General features: G+C 38.0%; 1 protein-coding gene across 1 annotated transcript in view; it reads right to left on the reverse strand.

Moving 5' to 3' along the window:
- The window catches only part of ttc3 (tetratricopeptide repeat domain 3), a 33,104-nt gene extending 20,092 nt beyond the window's left edge, over positions 1–13,012 (reverse strand). The window contains exons 1-14 of the mRNA XM_028595619.1: positions 12,880–13,012; positions 10,796–10,857; positions 10,646–10,691; positions 8,740–8,905; positions 8,556–8,634; positions 8,299–8,352; positions 7,847–7,979; positions 7,500–7,585; positions 5,911–6,005; positions 4,319–4,381; positions 2,995–3,049; positions 1,297–1,459; positions 802–832; positions 626–713 (exon numbers count right to left, since the gene is read on the reverse strand). Of these exons, the coding sequence (XP_028451420.1) occupies positions 626–713; positions 802–832; positions 1,297–1,459; positions 2,995–3,049; positions 4,319–4,381; positions 5,911–6,005; positions 7,500–7,585; positions 7,847–7,979; positions 8,299–8,352; positions 8,556–8,634; positions 8,740–8,905; positions 10,646–10,691; positions 10,796–10,846 (1,110 nt within the window). The 5' untranslated portion in view covers positions 10,847–10,857; positions 12,880–13,012. The remainder of the gene's footprint in view (positions 1–625; positions 714–801; positions 833–1,296; positions 1,460–2,994; positions 3,050–4,318; positions 4,382–5,910; positions 6,006–7,499; positions 7,586–7,846; positions 7,980–8,298; positions 8,353–8,555; positions 8,635–8,739; positions 8,906–10,645; positions 10,692–10,795; positions 10,858–12,879) is intronic.
- Positions 13,013–15,170: the final 2,158 nt, after the last annotated feature.

Raw genomic sequence — 15,170 nt, forward strand, 5'->3', positions numbered from 1 at the left:
CCAACTATAAAAACCGTTTGACATCTGTGCTGGCCAATAATGGCTTTTCTACAAAATATTAACATGCTGTTTGTCCAGGGGGTCAAATACTTGTTTTTCCTCATCAGATGGTTATCAATTTTAATAAATTCATATGATGTGATTTTCTCGAATTTTCTTTGGGATTCTGTCTTTCACTGTTAGAATGTACATATGATTAAAATTGTAGATTTTTGCATTCTTTGCAAGTGGGCAAACCTGCAAAATCAGCAAGGGGTCAAATACTTATTTCCCCCACTGTATTTAAGATTTAAGCTGGATTTTAAACTTCACTTTTTATTTTGAAATTGCCATTTTACAATATCAATTTGTCATTTTAAAATTCAATTTTTTATCTTCCGATTTCCTTATTTGTTTTTACTATCACACAAGAAAGAAAAACAGCAAATCCTCAAAATTGAGGGGCTGGAAATAAGAAAAAAATAAGCCTTAAGAAATGGCTTAACCGATTCTCAAAATAATTAGTTAATTATTTTGATCAATTTAACGATTAGACATTTCCGATCTAGACTAAACTCTTAAAAAAAATAAACTGATGCAATAGTGACACCATCTGTTAATTAAACAAGAAAAAAAGTTTACTAACTTTATTCTGTGGAAGAGGATCAATCTTTTTAGAAGTTTTCACAAAATGTTGTGGCTCCACTACCCGTGCTCTGTTAATGCTCTCCGATCTGTAAAAAAACAAAAGCTAAATCATCGAGACGTTTAACAGCATTTATTAATCAAGTTTTTATAACATGTATAAGGTAGCACACATACCTTTTAATGTGGTTTTTCTTAGGGTATACAACTGAAATCAAAGCACAGAAACACAGCTTTCGTTTATGAGCAACAGCAAAAGTTGAAGGGATGATTTCACCCAGATTAAATATCAACTAGTTATTTTTGTCCTCCACGACAAGCAAAAAATACAGTTCTAAAAGACACACTCCAACTTCAAATGGAAAAAATACCTACAACACTGCAAGATGTATAGTTGTTTATTAATATTCCTGCTTTTCTTTACTTTTTGTCCACCTTTGATTTTTGAACTGTATCAAAATGAGAAGATGTGGACTTCCTTCAGTATAGAGGCTGCTTACTGACAGTGTAAATCTGCCTAGTAAACCGTGTAATTTATGTTTTATGTGTGAACCAGTTACAAATGGGTTTTAAATCTACAGGAAACTCTAGCTCTTCCCTGCACTAGTTGTTTCAGATAATAATGGGATTTAGGGTGCTGCTGTTAGCATAACATGAGTGCAGTGAAAATACCTTTGGGTTCGGGCATTTCATTGAAGAATTTCTGCTGTTGCTGTTCCAGGTCTTTGATCCCCTCGTGGTTGTCTCTACAAAGACTCTGGGCTGAAATATTGGCTTCAATTGCCTTTCCGAACTCTCCCAAGGAGAACAAAGCCTCACAGTAGCGGTAGTGACCCTGCAAACAGAAACATTCATTAACTTCTAACTCAAAATAATTGTTTGATTGGCATGAAGTTCAGTTGGTGTCAACAGCAGCAGCAGGCAGTACAGTTCCTGTTGTGACTTCAGACATACTGCTCAATATGAATCCGCTACATAAATAAAACATGTCCTTATTCTGTTAGTGATGTCCAGTCCAATTCCTTTAATGTTATTTGCCAACATAGTCTGCTCTGATATTTATAATGCACACTAATGTAGGCCTACATGAAAAACACAGCAATTATTCATCATAATATTTGTTTCTTATGTTTTGTATGGATGAGTGGAGGCAAGATTTAGACAATATTCTTAACTGTGGGGAAGTTTGAATCATTTAATTCTTCTTTTGGGGACACAACTTTTTTTTTTTTTTTTCCTTTTATTAAAAAGGTGAATTTTGTTTTTGAAAGATTTTTTGTTGAACTTTTCTGCCTTTAAAAAGAGAACTCCGGGCAAGTTTTACGTTAACCTTGATTGCTATATGTATATGAGTACCGCAGATAGCAAAACAAACGAGCCGAATCGGTGCTAGCACATAAGATAAAGAGGCATGTAGTTACATAATCACTGATATGATCATAACCACTACAGTGCTCAATTACCTATTTTTGAGGGGGGTAATATTGAAGAAAAGAAGAAAAACATCAGCTAATTCAACACTTTTGAACAGTAGTGTATATATCAGTCGCCAGGAAGACCTAATTAGCATTCACAATTGATAGGTTGGATATTTCAGCCTACAGGTTTCAAATGTATTTTATATCTTGTATGTAGGGTACTACACAAGAAGGTTAGTCTGGGGACAACCTTCACCCACAGGAATAGATTAGAATGTGTAAATCTATTATGATTTTGGGTACAACTTTCACACAGAGGAATTGGAGCCAAGAATGTGAGAATCTATTAGAAGCATCTGCCATAAAAGGTTCAGTTTAAGACTAAACTGTTCCAACTGAAATAGATATCTTAAGCTGTGTGAGCACAAAAAGAGTTTAAAAAAAGGGATCCATTTTGATGTACAGGTTGGTCACACTTGAGCAGACACGTTTGTATGCTCACGGTTGTCTCATTGTCATGAGTGTTTGTTCACTGTGTAAATAAAGCTGCATTTGATTTGTATCCATCGGACTGGTCGTCATCTTTGAGGTCTCCCAACATCATTTCTGAGTCATCACCCGATATCAACAATGTTAACTTACGGCAAAATATACAAATTACAGAAACGAAAAGCTGTCATAAAGGAAACAATCCAATGCAAAAAAAAAACTCAATTCAGTGACATGACACCTGTGTCTGTTTGATACCTCTGTAGCTGATGAACAGCCTATTGGGGTGTGAAACGTACTGAATCTGAACTTAACCATACTGAAGTTACCTCCTCTCCGCATTAGTACGGACACTGCCGTTTGACTCAGGACATCCTTAACGTCTGTGTAATACACGTTGCACAAATTTCTCCGCGTTACATGGCCTACATTAATGTAACCGGATCATAAAAGCGATTAGTACCTTTGTCCAGCGTGGTTTTATCAGCGTAGCACGTTTTCCATCATTAACCGCTTTTCTGTAAAAACCAAAAGTTAATAGAATAAAAATAGAACCAATAAAAGAGCAATTAGACTCACAATTGCAATGCAAGCAGTATACAAACTAGGGGTGGGAACCACAGGGTACATCATGATACCGATTACCGCATTTTCCGGACTATAAGTCGCACTTTTATTCATAGTTTGGCTGGTCCTGCGACTTGGTCAGGTGAGACTTATATATCAAAATATATATAATTTAACATGTTTTTAAATGTTAATTCATACTGAAAACATTACCGTCTATAGCCGCGAGATGGCACTCTAGGCTTGTGACAACTATATGCTGCTCCTAAAGACAACTGAGAAAGAAAAGAAAATCCTATTCTGCAGATTTCAAACTGCAGGTAGTAAAATATGCAGCCGAAAACGGTAATCGAGCAGCAGAAAGAAAGTTTGGAATGAGAGAGAAACTTGTGAGGGACTGGCGAAAAGCTGACTCTTACTGCAATGAAGAAAACAAAGAAAGCAAGATGGCCAGAGGTGGAGGAACGAGTCCACAGATGGGTGCTTGAACAACGTGCTGCCGGGAGGGGCTCGTCAACGGTGCAGTTACGTCTCCACGCCCTGGTAGTTCTGTGTGCTATTGTATAGTTGAAGAACTGTTAATGTGTTACGTTAACATACCGGACACCTATTCAGCCTGTTGTTCTATGTTCTGTTGTCTAGTTGAATAACTTGCCTTTCCAGATTAAATGTCTCTTCTTGGCCTTGGATTTTGTGAAATAAATTTCTAAATAAATGCGACTTATAGTCCAGTGTGACTTTTATGTTTTTTACCTCTTCATGACGCATTTTTTGACTGACTGGCCAGTTAACTTATGTTTAAGTTTCCCTCATTCATGTGTTGAGCGCTACCTCGAGAAGCCTTGAAGTAGTGACGCGGGGAGCAGGGAAATCTATTTAGAGTACTATAACTATCTAATAAACCGATCACTGTACTAGTTTTATTAATTAAAATATAGATTTTTGGCACCAGCGTATTGATTCTCATATTGCATGATGGACAACGATGAATTGCGGTATTGGTTTTTGTCCCACCCCTAATGCAAACAGTAACCACAAATAGAGATCTACTTGAAATATTAGTGCAAACAGACAGTGTGAGGTAAGCAGCAGCAAAGTTCAGTACCGAGTAATATGATACCACCAACTATAACTCAAACACTGTACACCAGAATAGTATATAATAAAGTATACTATAGTGTGGATAAAGTATTAAATAAAAAGGAACAAATGGTACTTACAGATATTTCTTAGACCGGATATAGCATAGGGCTCGGTTTCCATAAATTATGTGGTTGTCAGGGCTGGAGGGAGAAGAAATAAATTATAGTTTTAAAAAAAAGCACACAGATCTGCCAATTAGTTACACTTATATAACTAACACAACTGCCCTGCAATGAATCCTGTCTTTGTGAAACTTATGTTAAAATACTAGAAAATGTTTTCATTAAATCAGGCATTTTTAAAAAACATCTCAGTAAGAAATGAGTGCCGCCTGCTGTTATGGAGGCGTATTACGTCTCGTCTTTTTGGTCTGTTCTGTGGCAGTTTTTTGGACCTCGGGGACGCAACTGATCATATCGACGGGGTTTTCGGTCAACGGTCGGCCGTCGGCTATATGTGTCTACACTACAAAAGGAAAGCTCATTGTGGGACTGGCTCTAGTGGCTGTAATTCTGCACCAAGGCTGACTTTCGGGAAAGAGACTTCAGATACAGTATTAGGGGACCACTAAGGTCTATATAAAAGAGACTTCAGATATTATACATACAGTATTAGGGGACCACTAAGGTCTATATAAAAGAGACTTCAGATACAGTATTAGGGGACCACTAAGGCGTATATAAAAGCATCCAAAGAGCACCATGTCATGGGACCTTTAATTAATAAGACAGAATAACAGAATTACTTAAGCTTCACAAAGACAGGGCCATAATACTGTATAGGCCTGAATATAAGACATTTCTGGAAATGCCTCTAAATAGATGGGGCATCTATATTTGAGTTCTAGACTTTTAAACGTAAATATACATTAACAGCACCAGGGGCGTCATATAAGCTACCTGGCAGCATGGCTGACGTTCTACGGCAGAACAGTGTGAACCAGCGCATGAGAGTGGTGACAGTGAGAGTAAACAGCTTGGGCCGCATATTTCTGTCTGAATTAGAGTGTAGTAACTAAGCCCAAACAAAACACGACGGGCACTCTGTTTATTATGTGCCAACCCGACCTGAGCCAGCCGTCAATGTAAACTGAAGCTCCAAGTTTGGGTTATGCTGTCTAGAGTGTAACTCGGGACGCCTGCACACATTTCTGTCCATGTGTCTGTCTGAGGATGCTGCTGAAGCTGTGCAGAAGAAGAAGACTTCTGTTCCTGAAATTTGGATTTTGAATAAGTGTGATCCTCCAAATTTCTTTCTTCAAACTAGCCGGGGCCGGGAAGCTACGATACCCGTAAGCAGCATTAGCAGCACCTGTGAGTTTTTCATGTGACAGAGAAACAACGAAAGGCGGAGCAGTATGTCCTGTATGTCCCTTACCGGCTAACGCATTTCAAGATGGCACATGAATATGGAGCGTCTACCCCGTTTCTCTTAATACATCCATGAGTTCATGCAAATGTAAAATTTCAAGCCAAAAGGAATACTTGGAATTGATGGTGGGAGGTAAATATTCATGAAAACGTTTGTGAACAGGCAACACAGATTTTGATAATGAACAACTAAACACATTACACACACTGGACCTTTAAATGTATTACGTGTACTGATAGAACACAGATTAATCATATCTGATAAAATCTTTTAAAGATAATATTAAAATATTACTCACTAATATTTGATGGCTTTGGAGTAAAACTTCACAGCATCTTCATACTGCTTTTTCTGAAAGAACTCATTTCCTTTCTTCTTCATTTCTTCACTTTTCTGGATAAGGAATACAACACACCAAATGTTTTATTCCCACATTTAAGGACAAACATGGGAGAAAAAAATAAAATCAAACATTTGATCTGTAGGTTGTGTCCAAATTCATACAGCTTCACTGAATCCCTCTTGCTCTATGTACTAGGGTATTGTTGTTGTTGTTGTTATATGAAAAATGGAGCCTTGCAAACCGCATCATAACGGTTTACCAAACATTGGCTGTTAGCCTGGTCAGGAGCAGGCTAACAGCCCAGAATAAATCTCCATGGTAACTCTGCTTTTGTGCAACCAAATCTAGGTTAAATCCATCCAGGATAACTGGAATATCCAGGCTTAATCCCTTATCCTGGTTTTGTGCAACACCCCTCAGAGCACGTTTGTCTCCCATCCTGGAATGCTGTGTGGACCTTCCTCCACAGTGCTGCAAAGGAAGGTCTGGCAAAGCGAGACCATCTAAGAAATAACAGCAAATGCTCTAGATCAACTGGCAGTGTGGTGCATGGACATATGAGGTACATGGTACACATTTCAACTCAATAATAGCTAACAAGTAAGATAAACAGACTGGATCAAAGCCTGTCCTCCTCGGGTGGTCCAGAAGAAACATCCATATGTCAAAAAATAAATAATCATTTGAATATTTTTAAGTACTTTTGACAACTCCTCTTGAATTTGGTGCCGCATACAGCGATATCATTGCAGGAACTGCATGTCTGGATGCCAAAAAACTATTGCTCTTGGCAAAAACTTTGTTGACTTTTCCCTCTTCCTCTTCCTCCTGATCCAACAATGAATACGAGGGAGGTATGGGTGGAGGCCAACAGCTACAGCTCCGTATTGTGGATTTATGTCACATTACTGAACGTGAAAGACGTTAAAACAGCTGTTTGACTGTGACTTTAGGTTTTATTGTGATTACAGATGCTAGACGTTGTGTGCATTTATCACTTTAAAATATTGCAAATACTTAGGTGTACAGTGAAAAATGTTTCACATAGTTACTCCATGTCTTAATGTTCAAACCATGTGCAGTTACTATCAGATATTTGTAAATGATTTCCCAGTAAAAAAAAACGTCTAGTTATTAGGGGTGGGAATCACCAGAGACCTTACGATACGATATCATCACGATACCTATGTCACGATATTATTGCGATTTTAAACATATTGCAATATTCTGCGATATATTGCAATATTCTGCGATATATAATGCAATTCATTAACTTTTTTCCAACTTCAAATTATGTCCCCAAAAGGAAACTTTGTAAACATCTGCTTTATCTAAAAAGATACATTTCTCTGTTCATCTCACTTCAATTGTGTTGCTGCAAAATCAGATAGTCAAGCAGACAAACATGTATAATACAAGATCGATACTTGGCGTCTGTGAATCGATACAGTATTGCCACAGAAAATATTGCGATACTATGCTGTATCGATTCCCCCCCCCCCCCCCCCACTACTTATATCACATCACGTTGTCAAGTGTCTTACCTCTAGCTGATACTCCTGCGGTCGAGCCATTAGTGACTTCATCGTCTTCTCCAAGTTGGTACCCATTTCATGAATATACTTTGCAACTGATTGAAAATAAAAAGGAGTGTGTGTTTACTATCAACATACAAGCACTAACCAGCTTCAGGGTTCGCACACATGATCAAACACTTCATATTTATGTGCTGTACAATGAGATTTATTTGAGTTTAGAATACAAAACTGACCCCGAAATCCACTAAATGCCCCCCAAAAATTTGTTTTTCCTCTTTATATGAATTACCAGAATTGTCGATAAAACCGAGCAAAATACCAGAGATGCATTGTTGAATGGTTTTGTGTCTTACACTCTGTAAAGATAAGGTGCAGGGCTTGGAAGCAGGTGTGTGTATGGCCGAGATCCATGACGCAATGGCGAATACCAGGTTCTCCTGTACGCTCCAACCAATGTAGCGCATCATCCAAAACCTCTTGTGAACGCTGATGGTACAAAGTCAGGTAAATGCGTCAAATAGAGAACCATTTAACTACATCTCTATTGACCGTTAACGTAGGCAATGATAGTACCTGTAGGCATTTATTCAACTGTATTTTTGACACTAAGTTTTAGCATCTTTAAATATGCTTCCTGTCTTTTAGAATTGGTTTTATGATGTATAAATAAACAAATGGAGATAATTATTACTAACCAAAAGCTAGAAAGGCCCTTTGCCATTGTTTTAAATACATTTGCTTTTACTCCATTTGTTGTAAACCTTTTGCATATTCACCACACATAATTACTATTTTGCAGACTTACCAAGTTAAACTTGTTACTTATGGAGATAACCTGCTTTGTTTGGTTCTTTTTCACCTGGGACAGAGAACAAACAAGCAGTTTAGTGTCAAAATATCAACGGCAGTCTGCTAGATTTAGTCAAACCAAATCTTGTGTCATTCTCTACAGGGCTAAATAGAGTAGCTTATCTCCCAAAAAAACAATCTTAGTTATTTGTTTAAATTCATCTGGTTCCTTAGTTCCTGGATTAGGCTGACATACCAAAAAAGTAAACTTACAGTTCCTCTCTCCAAGGCACTGAGGATTGCTTCCAACGTTTCGATCCTCGACAGCTGCTTCAGCGTTAGATCACCGTCCCTAGAAGGAGACAGAACAACAGAAGGGTTAAACATTGAAGACTGAAAGTTGTAATAACTGGGGGTTAAAAAAATAAATTCAAATTCCAATCATAACTTTACTTACTTTGAGTTTGAGTTTATCAGGCCTATTTCTGAAGCCCAGCAGGCAGTAATGCTGGACTCTTCCCATTGCAACAGGATGGGAAGCCAGAAGGCACAAACTCTCATTCGCTCCCCAGCATCTCTTCTGGTTTCAACAGCAATACGACTCCATCGGTCAAACACCTCATCTAAAAAACACAAACACGCAGAAAATACACTTAGTTTTGCTTGAGAGCTGCATAGAGAACTCCCTATCTCCACCGCCAAATATTCAGCAGTGTTTCCCATACACAGGTTCTACGTGGGCGCATCGCCCAGGTAGATAAAATCTGAATACATTTTTTTCTCCAAACAGTCTATTTTTTACTAGAGGTAGACCGATTATTCGGCACCGATAGTTGATTGGTGGAACTATCGTTATCGGCAAAAATCCACACCGATAGTTTTTCCTGGTTGCGTCCCGTTGCCGGAGCGGCTGAAAAGCGTGCGCTGTCATTCATTACACGGTACACGAGAGCTGAGAAGGGTCTGCTGGCCTCTAGAGGGTCTTTCTAGCCTTTACAGGTGATCTTCTATCCAGCCTGGAACTTGTGCCTTTTTTCAGGGTTGTTGAGCATTAAATCCAAAACTGTTACATCCAAGATTTATCCACCTGATGTCCATAATTCATCACGTTTTCGGTCATTTCTGCCGCTAACTCCGTGCTACCCATAGATAGTAGGTGCTACCGACAAGGTAATCTCCCATGATGCCTTTGTTTATGTTTTCAACCAATGGGAAAGGAAGGTCCGTCACACATTACGCCTTATATGGACATCCAAGCGATAACGAGTATAGTGGGAAAGATAGATCCCTCCAGGTCAGAGATCGTCTGTTACCGCTCTAAACCGACAGTTTAACTGTTTTTATTTGTTATTTATTACGTTTTGTTTCAGTTTGAATGAATGTCTTTTATTGACTTCAATATTTATTTCATTTAGCATGTCTTCATGGTTCAATACAGTTTTTTTATTTTTTATAATAAAGTTCAGCACTGTTTTACTTTGAGTGTCAGGTTTGTTTTTATCCAGTATCAATTCTAAATACTATCGGTCAATTAATCGGTTATCTGCAAATACGGCCCAACCTAGCTATCGGTAAAATCCACTATCGGTCAACCTCTATTTTTTACAGCGCATACAGACCAGCGGCCTCCAGCCCCTGCCCCTCGTGAAGTCTTGCGCCGCGTGCATGACCCAGAGTCCATCGTTGGTAGTAGCATGCTGCTGGGGGTTCTGCCGTGGGATTAACTGTACTAATAAAACTGCAGTAAACACCGAGGCCACACCGCTGTGAAAGCTCCCCGAAAGTAATTTATCAGTCTGGTTGTCCTTGTCCGCGGCAGTCTCCTCCGCTCCATATCTTTATAACGGAGATAACTGGAGCTAACTGGATTGTTAGGGTTAAGCTGCTAACATTTTGGCTCCAGGTAATCAGGTATTTTATCTGCTGAACGGTTAACATTTGGCAAATAAAAACAGATTTAATTGACAAAGCACATCATGGCTACACTTGCTTTTGCTTTGTTTTAAATTCAAAGAGTAATCTGTTGTATTTTAGCAGAATAATAAGCAGCAGAAAGGCAGAACGGAGTACATTTTAATCTATTAATTCATCAAGTCGCCAAGATTACATCTTTTACTGCTGTTAGCATGTAGCTACATGCAAAAATGTTAACACTGCAGTAGCTTAATAAAATTCCAGTAATTCCTTCCAGATGAACAATCATAAAAGGCCGGAAAACGGTTGAAACCGGAGCGTTCAGAACAGTTGGAAATCTGAACGTTTTAGCTCACGGTGATTTCTCTTAAATACGTTTACCTCATTATTTGTATTTTACGTTTAAGAAAGTACAGAAAAGCATAATAGGGTGCCTTTAAATATCTTACCTGATGGACGGAGGGCGACAATTGTAGCATTTTTGGAAAATATTTGCTGAGGGGAAAAAAACAAAAAAAAACAATTAGAGACATTAAGACTATACAGAAAACAATACTTTGCTAAATGCTCTTATTTTGATTATTGGTTTAATAACTCACAGAATTCATCCGGTCTTCCCGGTCACCACAGTCAGAATTAGAGTCTGACATTTTGTCCAAATCTGTAAGAACATTTGCATAAATTACTGAAATCCGTTCTGCGAAACATGCTGATTTGAACCATTACTTTACTTTATCATTACATAGCAAATATTTGTTTGCCACTATATTAATGTTCTGAATGTTGAGTACAGCCCCAGAGGTGGAAGATGTACTTCTAGTTGAGTATTTTAATTTTATGCTACTTTATTTCTATTCCACTACATCTCAGAGGTAAAGTGTACTTTTAACTCCACTACATTTGTCTGCTTTAGTTACTTCTCACATCCCCTTCCTATCCAGTAAAAACCACGTATCTCCAGATGTGTTGATGTTGAATGTTTGTGATAAACTGAAGGATGAAGTGTTCCTTCATGTGTTGAGGATGATACTTCTTAAGATAAATAAAGTCTTTAAAAAGCCTCTCGGATCAGCTGATAAAATGCATCGTCACAAAGCTGAAAACAGGGCTGTTATTCTGATACCATGAAAAGTTATAAAAGCGTTGAGATAAGGGATTCTCACAGGACACACTTGCCGCTAATCTTCTAACGAGGCGTGGCCATAGAAATAAAATGGATAGGAAAGGACACTGAGGTTGGACGTGGTTATTTGGTTAACCCTTGTGTTGTCCTTTGGGTCCCAGTGACCCGAAGGACAACACAAGGGTTATGTACTTCCGTTTACTTTGTTGAGAATTGCAAAACAAAAATGGTGATTTTTTGGTCACTGGGGTCGTAAAGTGTGTCGCAGCTCGCTGGGAGGAGAGCAGGCCGATGCAGCTTATGAGTCGTTTTCCAGAGTGTCTGTTTTGCCCTTTTTTTAAACCAATGCAACATGGAAATATAGTGGAACCAACGAGCCAGCGGACAATTAGGTAGCTAGCTCTGCCATGATCCCACACCGGTCACAGAAAACAAGCGGCACCAAGTTGTCACTCATCTGGCGATAGTTATTCGCTTTGTGCGGATAAATCACTAAATTGTTAACATTTGAGTCATTTAGTGGCTGGCTCTCTATGCCTTGTGACGTTACTGCTCGTTCCTTGACTGCTCTGACCAGTCTATGTTGATTTGAATGGGAATGGCCTTTCTTTGCATTTCTATGGGTGTGGCAGCGGTGAAACCCACTTGACACAGATGTAGGAAAATTACTAATTACTACGATGGTTTTGTACACAGTCTTGTACCCTTGCATTTTCTTGCCGTTCATTTTCAAAATGTTCTTTTGTGTGGAATGAAATGTTTTACGGTCATGCCAGATCTGGTCACTGGTTGGATTGGTCCCAGGCTTAGCCTAAAACTCGTTATACGAGTATTTTCTGAAACTTCAATGGAGCAATTGAATGTGGAAAATCACTTCCGGAACTAGAGTGGGCGGTCTGTTGAGCTTTATTGCTCAATTTTGTCTAGTTTGACTTAATTACGGTTACATTACTCATGCTTTTGTGTGTTTGAACAATGGACGGAAAGGGACAGGCTAACGTTTACCTGAGTCACAGTTGTATTTATGTTATATTTTCACCTTTAATGTCGTGTAAAATGAGCGCTTCAGCAGTCAATGTATAAAAGGGACCATACCAGCAAATAGTGTAACGTTATACATTAGCAATGCTACATTATTAGGCGTAGACTTACAACAAAATGGTGCAAGATTATATTATTTTAAGTTACGTTATGTAGTTCTTCTCTCGGGAATGACGTCGTTTAGCTAACGCTGCTCCTTGATTGGTTATTATGATGTTAGCATTTTTTAGCCTATTAGCTAACCTACGTAGTTTTGTTAAACCCCTCAGTAGTTCTCGTACAGTGCGAAGTTGGGCGCTAGTTTCATTAAACCGCCGTGTTGGAAATATATTAACTTTATATCATGTTCTCATGACGTGGCTTTAGTTAAATGGCAATTAATTAACGCTACGACACTTTGTTTTTACCGCGCCGCAACCAGCTGCTAATGTTAACTTTACCCGGTTAATAAGTTAGCTAGTTAGCCAGGTTAGAAACATATATGGTGCAAGTTAAGTATTTTAATTAGACAACACGTACCTTGTTATAACTATTGCGTGAACGCCGAGCAGTAGTCTGTGCTTGTCCTGTTCATATTAGTGTGCGGAAGTTAAAACTGTTCACGCTGCGCCGCGTGTCATCATCATAGATGAAAAAGGGGAGGGAGGTTCAAAACTCTTCTTCTTCTTCTTTCTTCAAATGGGGTTTTGGGATGCGTCACGCAACGATGCGTGAATGCCGCCCCCCACGGCCATTTCCAATCTTTTTTTTATTGATATATTTTTATCTGTAAGCATTACAGTTATTTAACCCTTGTGTTGTCTTCCCGTCAACCTTGAAAAAACCTTTTGACGCATTTTTTTCACAGTTTGTTTTTGCCTTTTCCAACTTTTTAAATTGTAAAAAAAAAATTCTACACACTTTCAGCTCTTATTTCTACGTCCCATATTTTCTGATATAAAACACAAATTTAAAACGGGTCAATGTGACCCAAAGTCAACACAAGGGATAAGCATAAGGTCTGGCAGACTAGGCAGTGCGAGACTATATAAACAAGACTACTTTCCTTATGTGTTTAACCAGATACATGAGAGAAAATACATAAAAGCGAAAGAGAATAAACAAAGGAAAAACAAAGTAACATAAAATATGCCAAGGGTCAGCAAAGAATATTGAAGAATTCAATTTATGGGCGCTCTGAATATCTGTGTAATTTAATTATTTTATATAGGCCTACCATATTTATGTTCACAAACAGTAAGGTCTGGCAATGCGACACTAGATGCGTTTACATATGACTTTCTATTGGCTTTCTACCACTATAGTGTGATGTTTGCCATGAGAACAGGGAACTCCCTTATCAATATGTAGTGTTTAATTAAACCAGAGCCTTCAAACTATTTTATTTAGGTGTTCACATGGTAAACAAAATCAAATGGTAAACTTATATTTTATATATTATATTTTTCTAAGAGATATGTTATTCTGTACAAACCTGCATGATTTCTTTCTACTACACCACTGCGTTTTGCATTACAAGAGGACTACTTCAGTTAACTGTCATTAGACATGATTTTAGATAGAAATAGTTTAGTTTACAGTTTATGCAACAGAAATACAGTGAATTAAAGCATGTGGCTGTACACGATCAATAAAATATTTAATCCCACACCATTCATTTTCCAGTGGATGAAGTATTCAGATGCTTTACTGCAGTAAAAGTATTAATACCACATTGTTACAAATATTTTACAGTAAAAGTTCTGCATTAAAAATGTTCTTTCAATGAAAGTCTGTAAGTAAAATGTAGTAAAAGAAAGTCCCCTGTGACTGTTTTATATATATCATTAGATGATTATTATTGCTCAGTCAGCATTAATGTATAAGCAGGATTTTACTGTTGGAGATGGTTGAGCTGGAGCTCATTTTGAACTATTAACTAATGAACAGTTTCAGTATGTATCTATCTGCTGATGAATTAATTGATTGATTGTTTGGTTTGTAAAAATATGGTTTGTGAAAATAGTGAGAAATGGCATCACAATTACCCAGAGTTCAAAGTGACACCTAACACTCCAAACCTCAACATTATTACTAATACATTAACAATATTAATTTTAAAACACAAATCAGTAAATCTTCATCTGGAACCATGAAATGTTTGGCCTCTCTGCATTGAAAAAGACAAACAATGATTAGTAGTTGGCAATACATTTTCAGAAAATGGTTTTAGCTGTACTTGTATAAACTGTTTAATTTATAAAAATAAAAAAAAACTTCATATGTTTTTTGCAATAAAATGTGGGCGAGTAAAAAGTATTTTCACTCTGAGATGTAGCGGAGTAGAAGTAGAAAGTAGCACGAGAGGAAAAGACTCAAGTACAAGTATTTCAAATTTGAACTTAAAGGTGCAGTAGGAAAGACTTATAAAACTAATTTTCTGTCATATTCGCTCAATCTGACCCTATGTTCGAGTAGAACTACATGAAGGAGGTCATTTAAAAACAAATCCAGCTCCTCTGGCACCATTTCCTGGATCTTCACAATCCTATCTACTGCACCTTTAAGTAAAGTACAGGATTAAATGCACTTTAGTTACAGCCACGGTTCATTTCTGTCTAATTTGTCTTCAGCTCAAAGTCGTCCCTCTGCCTAAGCAGGCTGTGGAGAACTTTCTCAGAGAACTGGAAAAAGTTTCTGTTCCGCTCCAGGTCCTGAGCGTTCATTATACGCGTCACCAAAGCTTGTTGTATGGCCGGAGACTCACAGGGGTGATGCTGCACTTTGTGACTCACATTCCTGCACGGCTCAATCACCAACAGACCCTGAAC

This window comes from Perca flavescens, chromosome 13 (genome assembly GCF_004354835.1).
Source record: "Perca flavescens isolate YP-PL-M2 chromosome 13, PFLA_1.0, whole genome shotgun sequence".
In the NCBI taxonomy this organism is placed as follows: domain Eukaryota; kingdom Metazoa; phylum Chordata; class Actinopteri; order Perciformes; family Percidae; genus Perca; species Perca flavescens.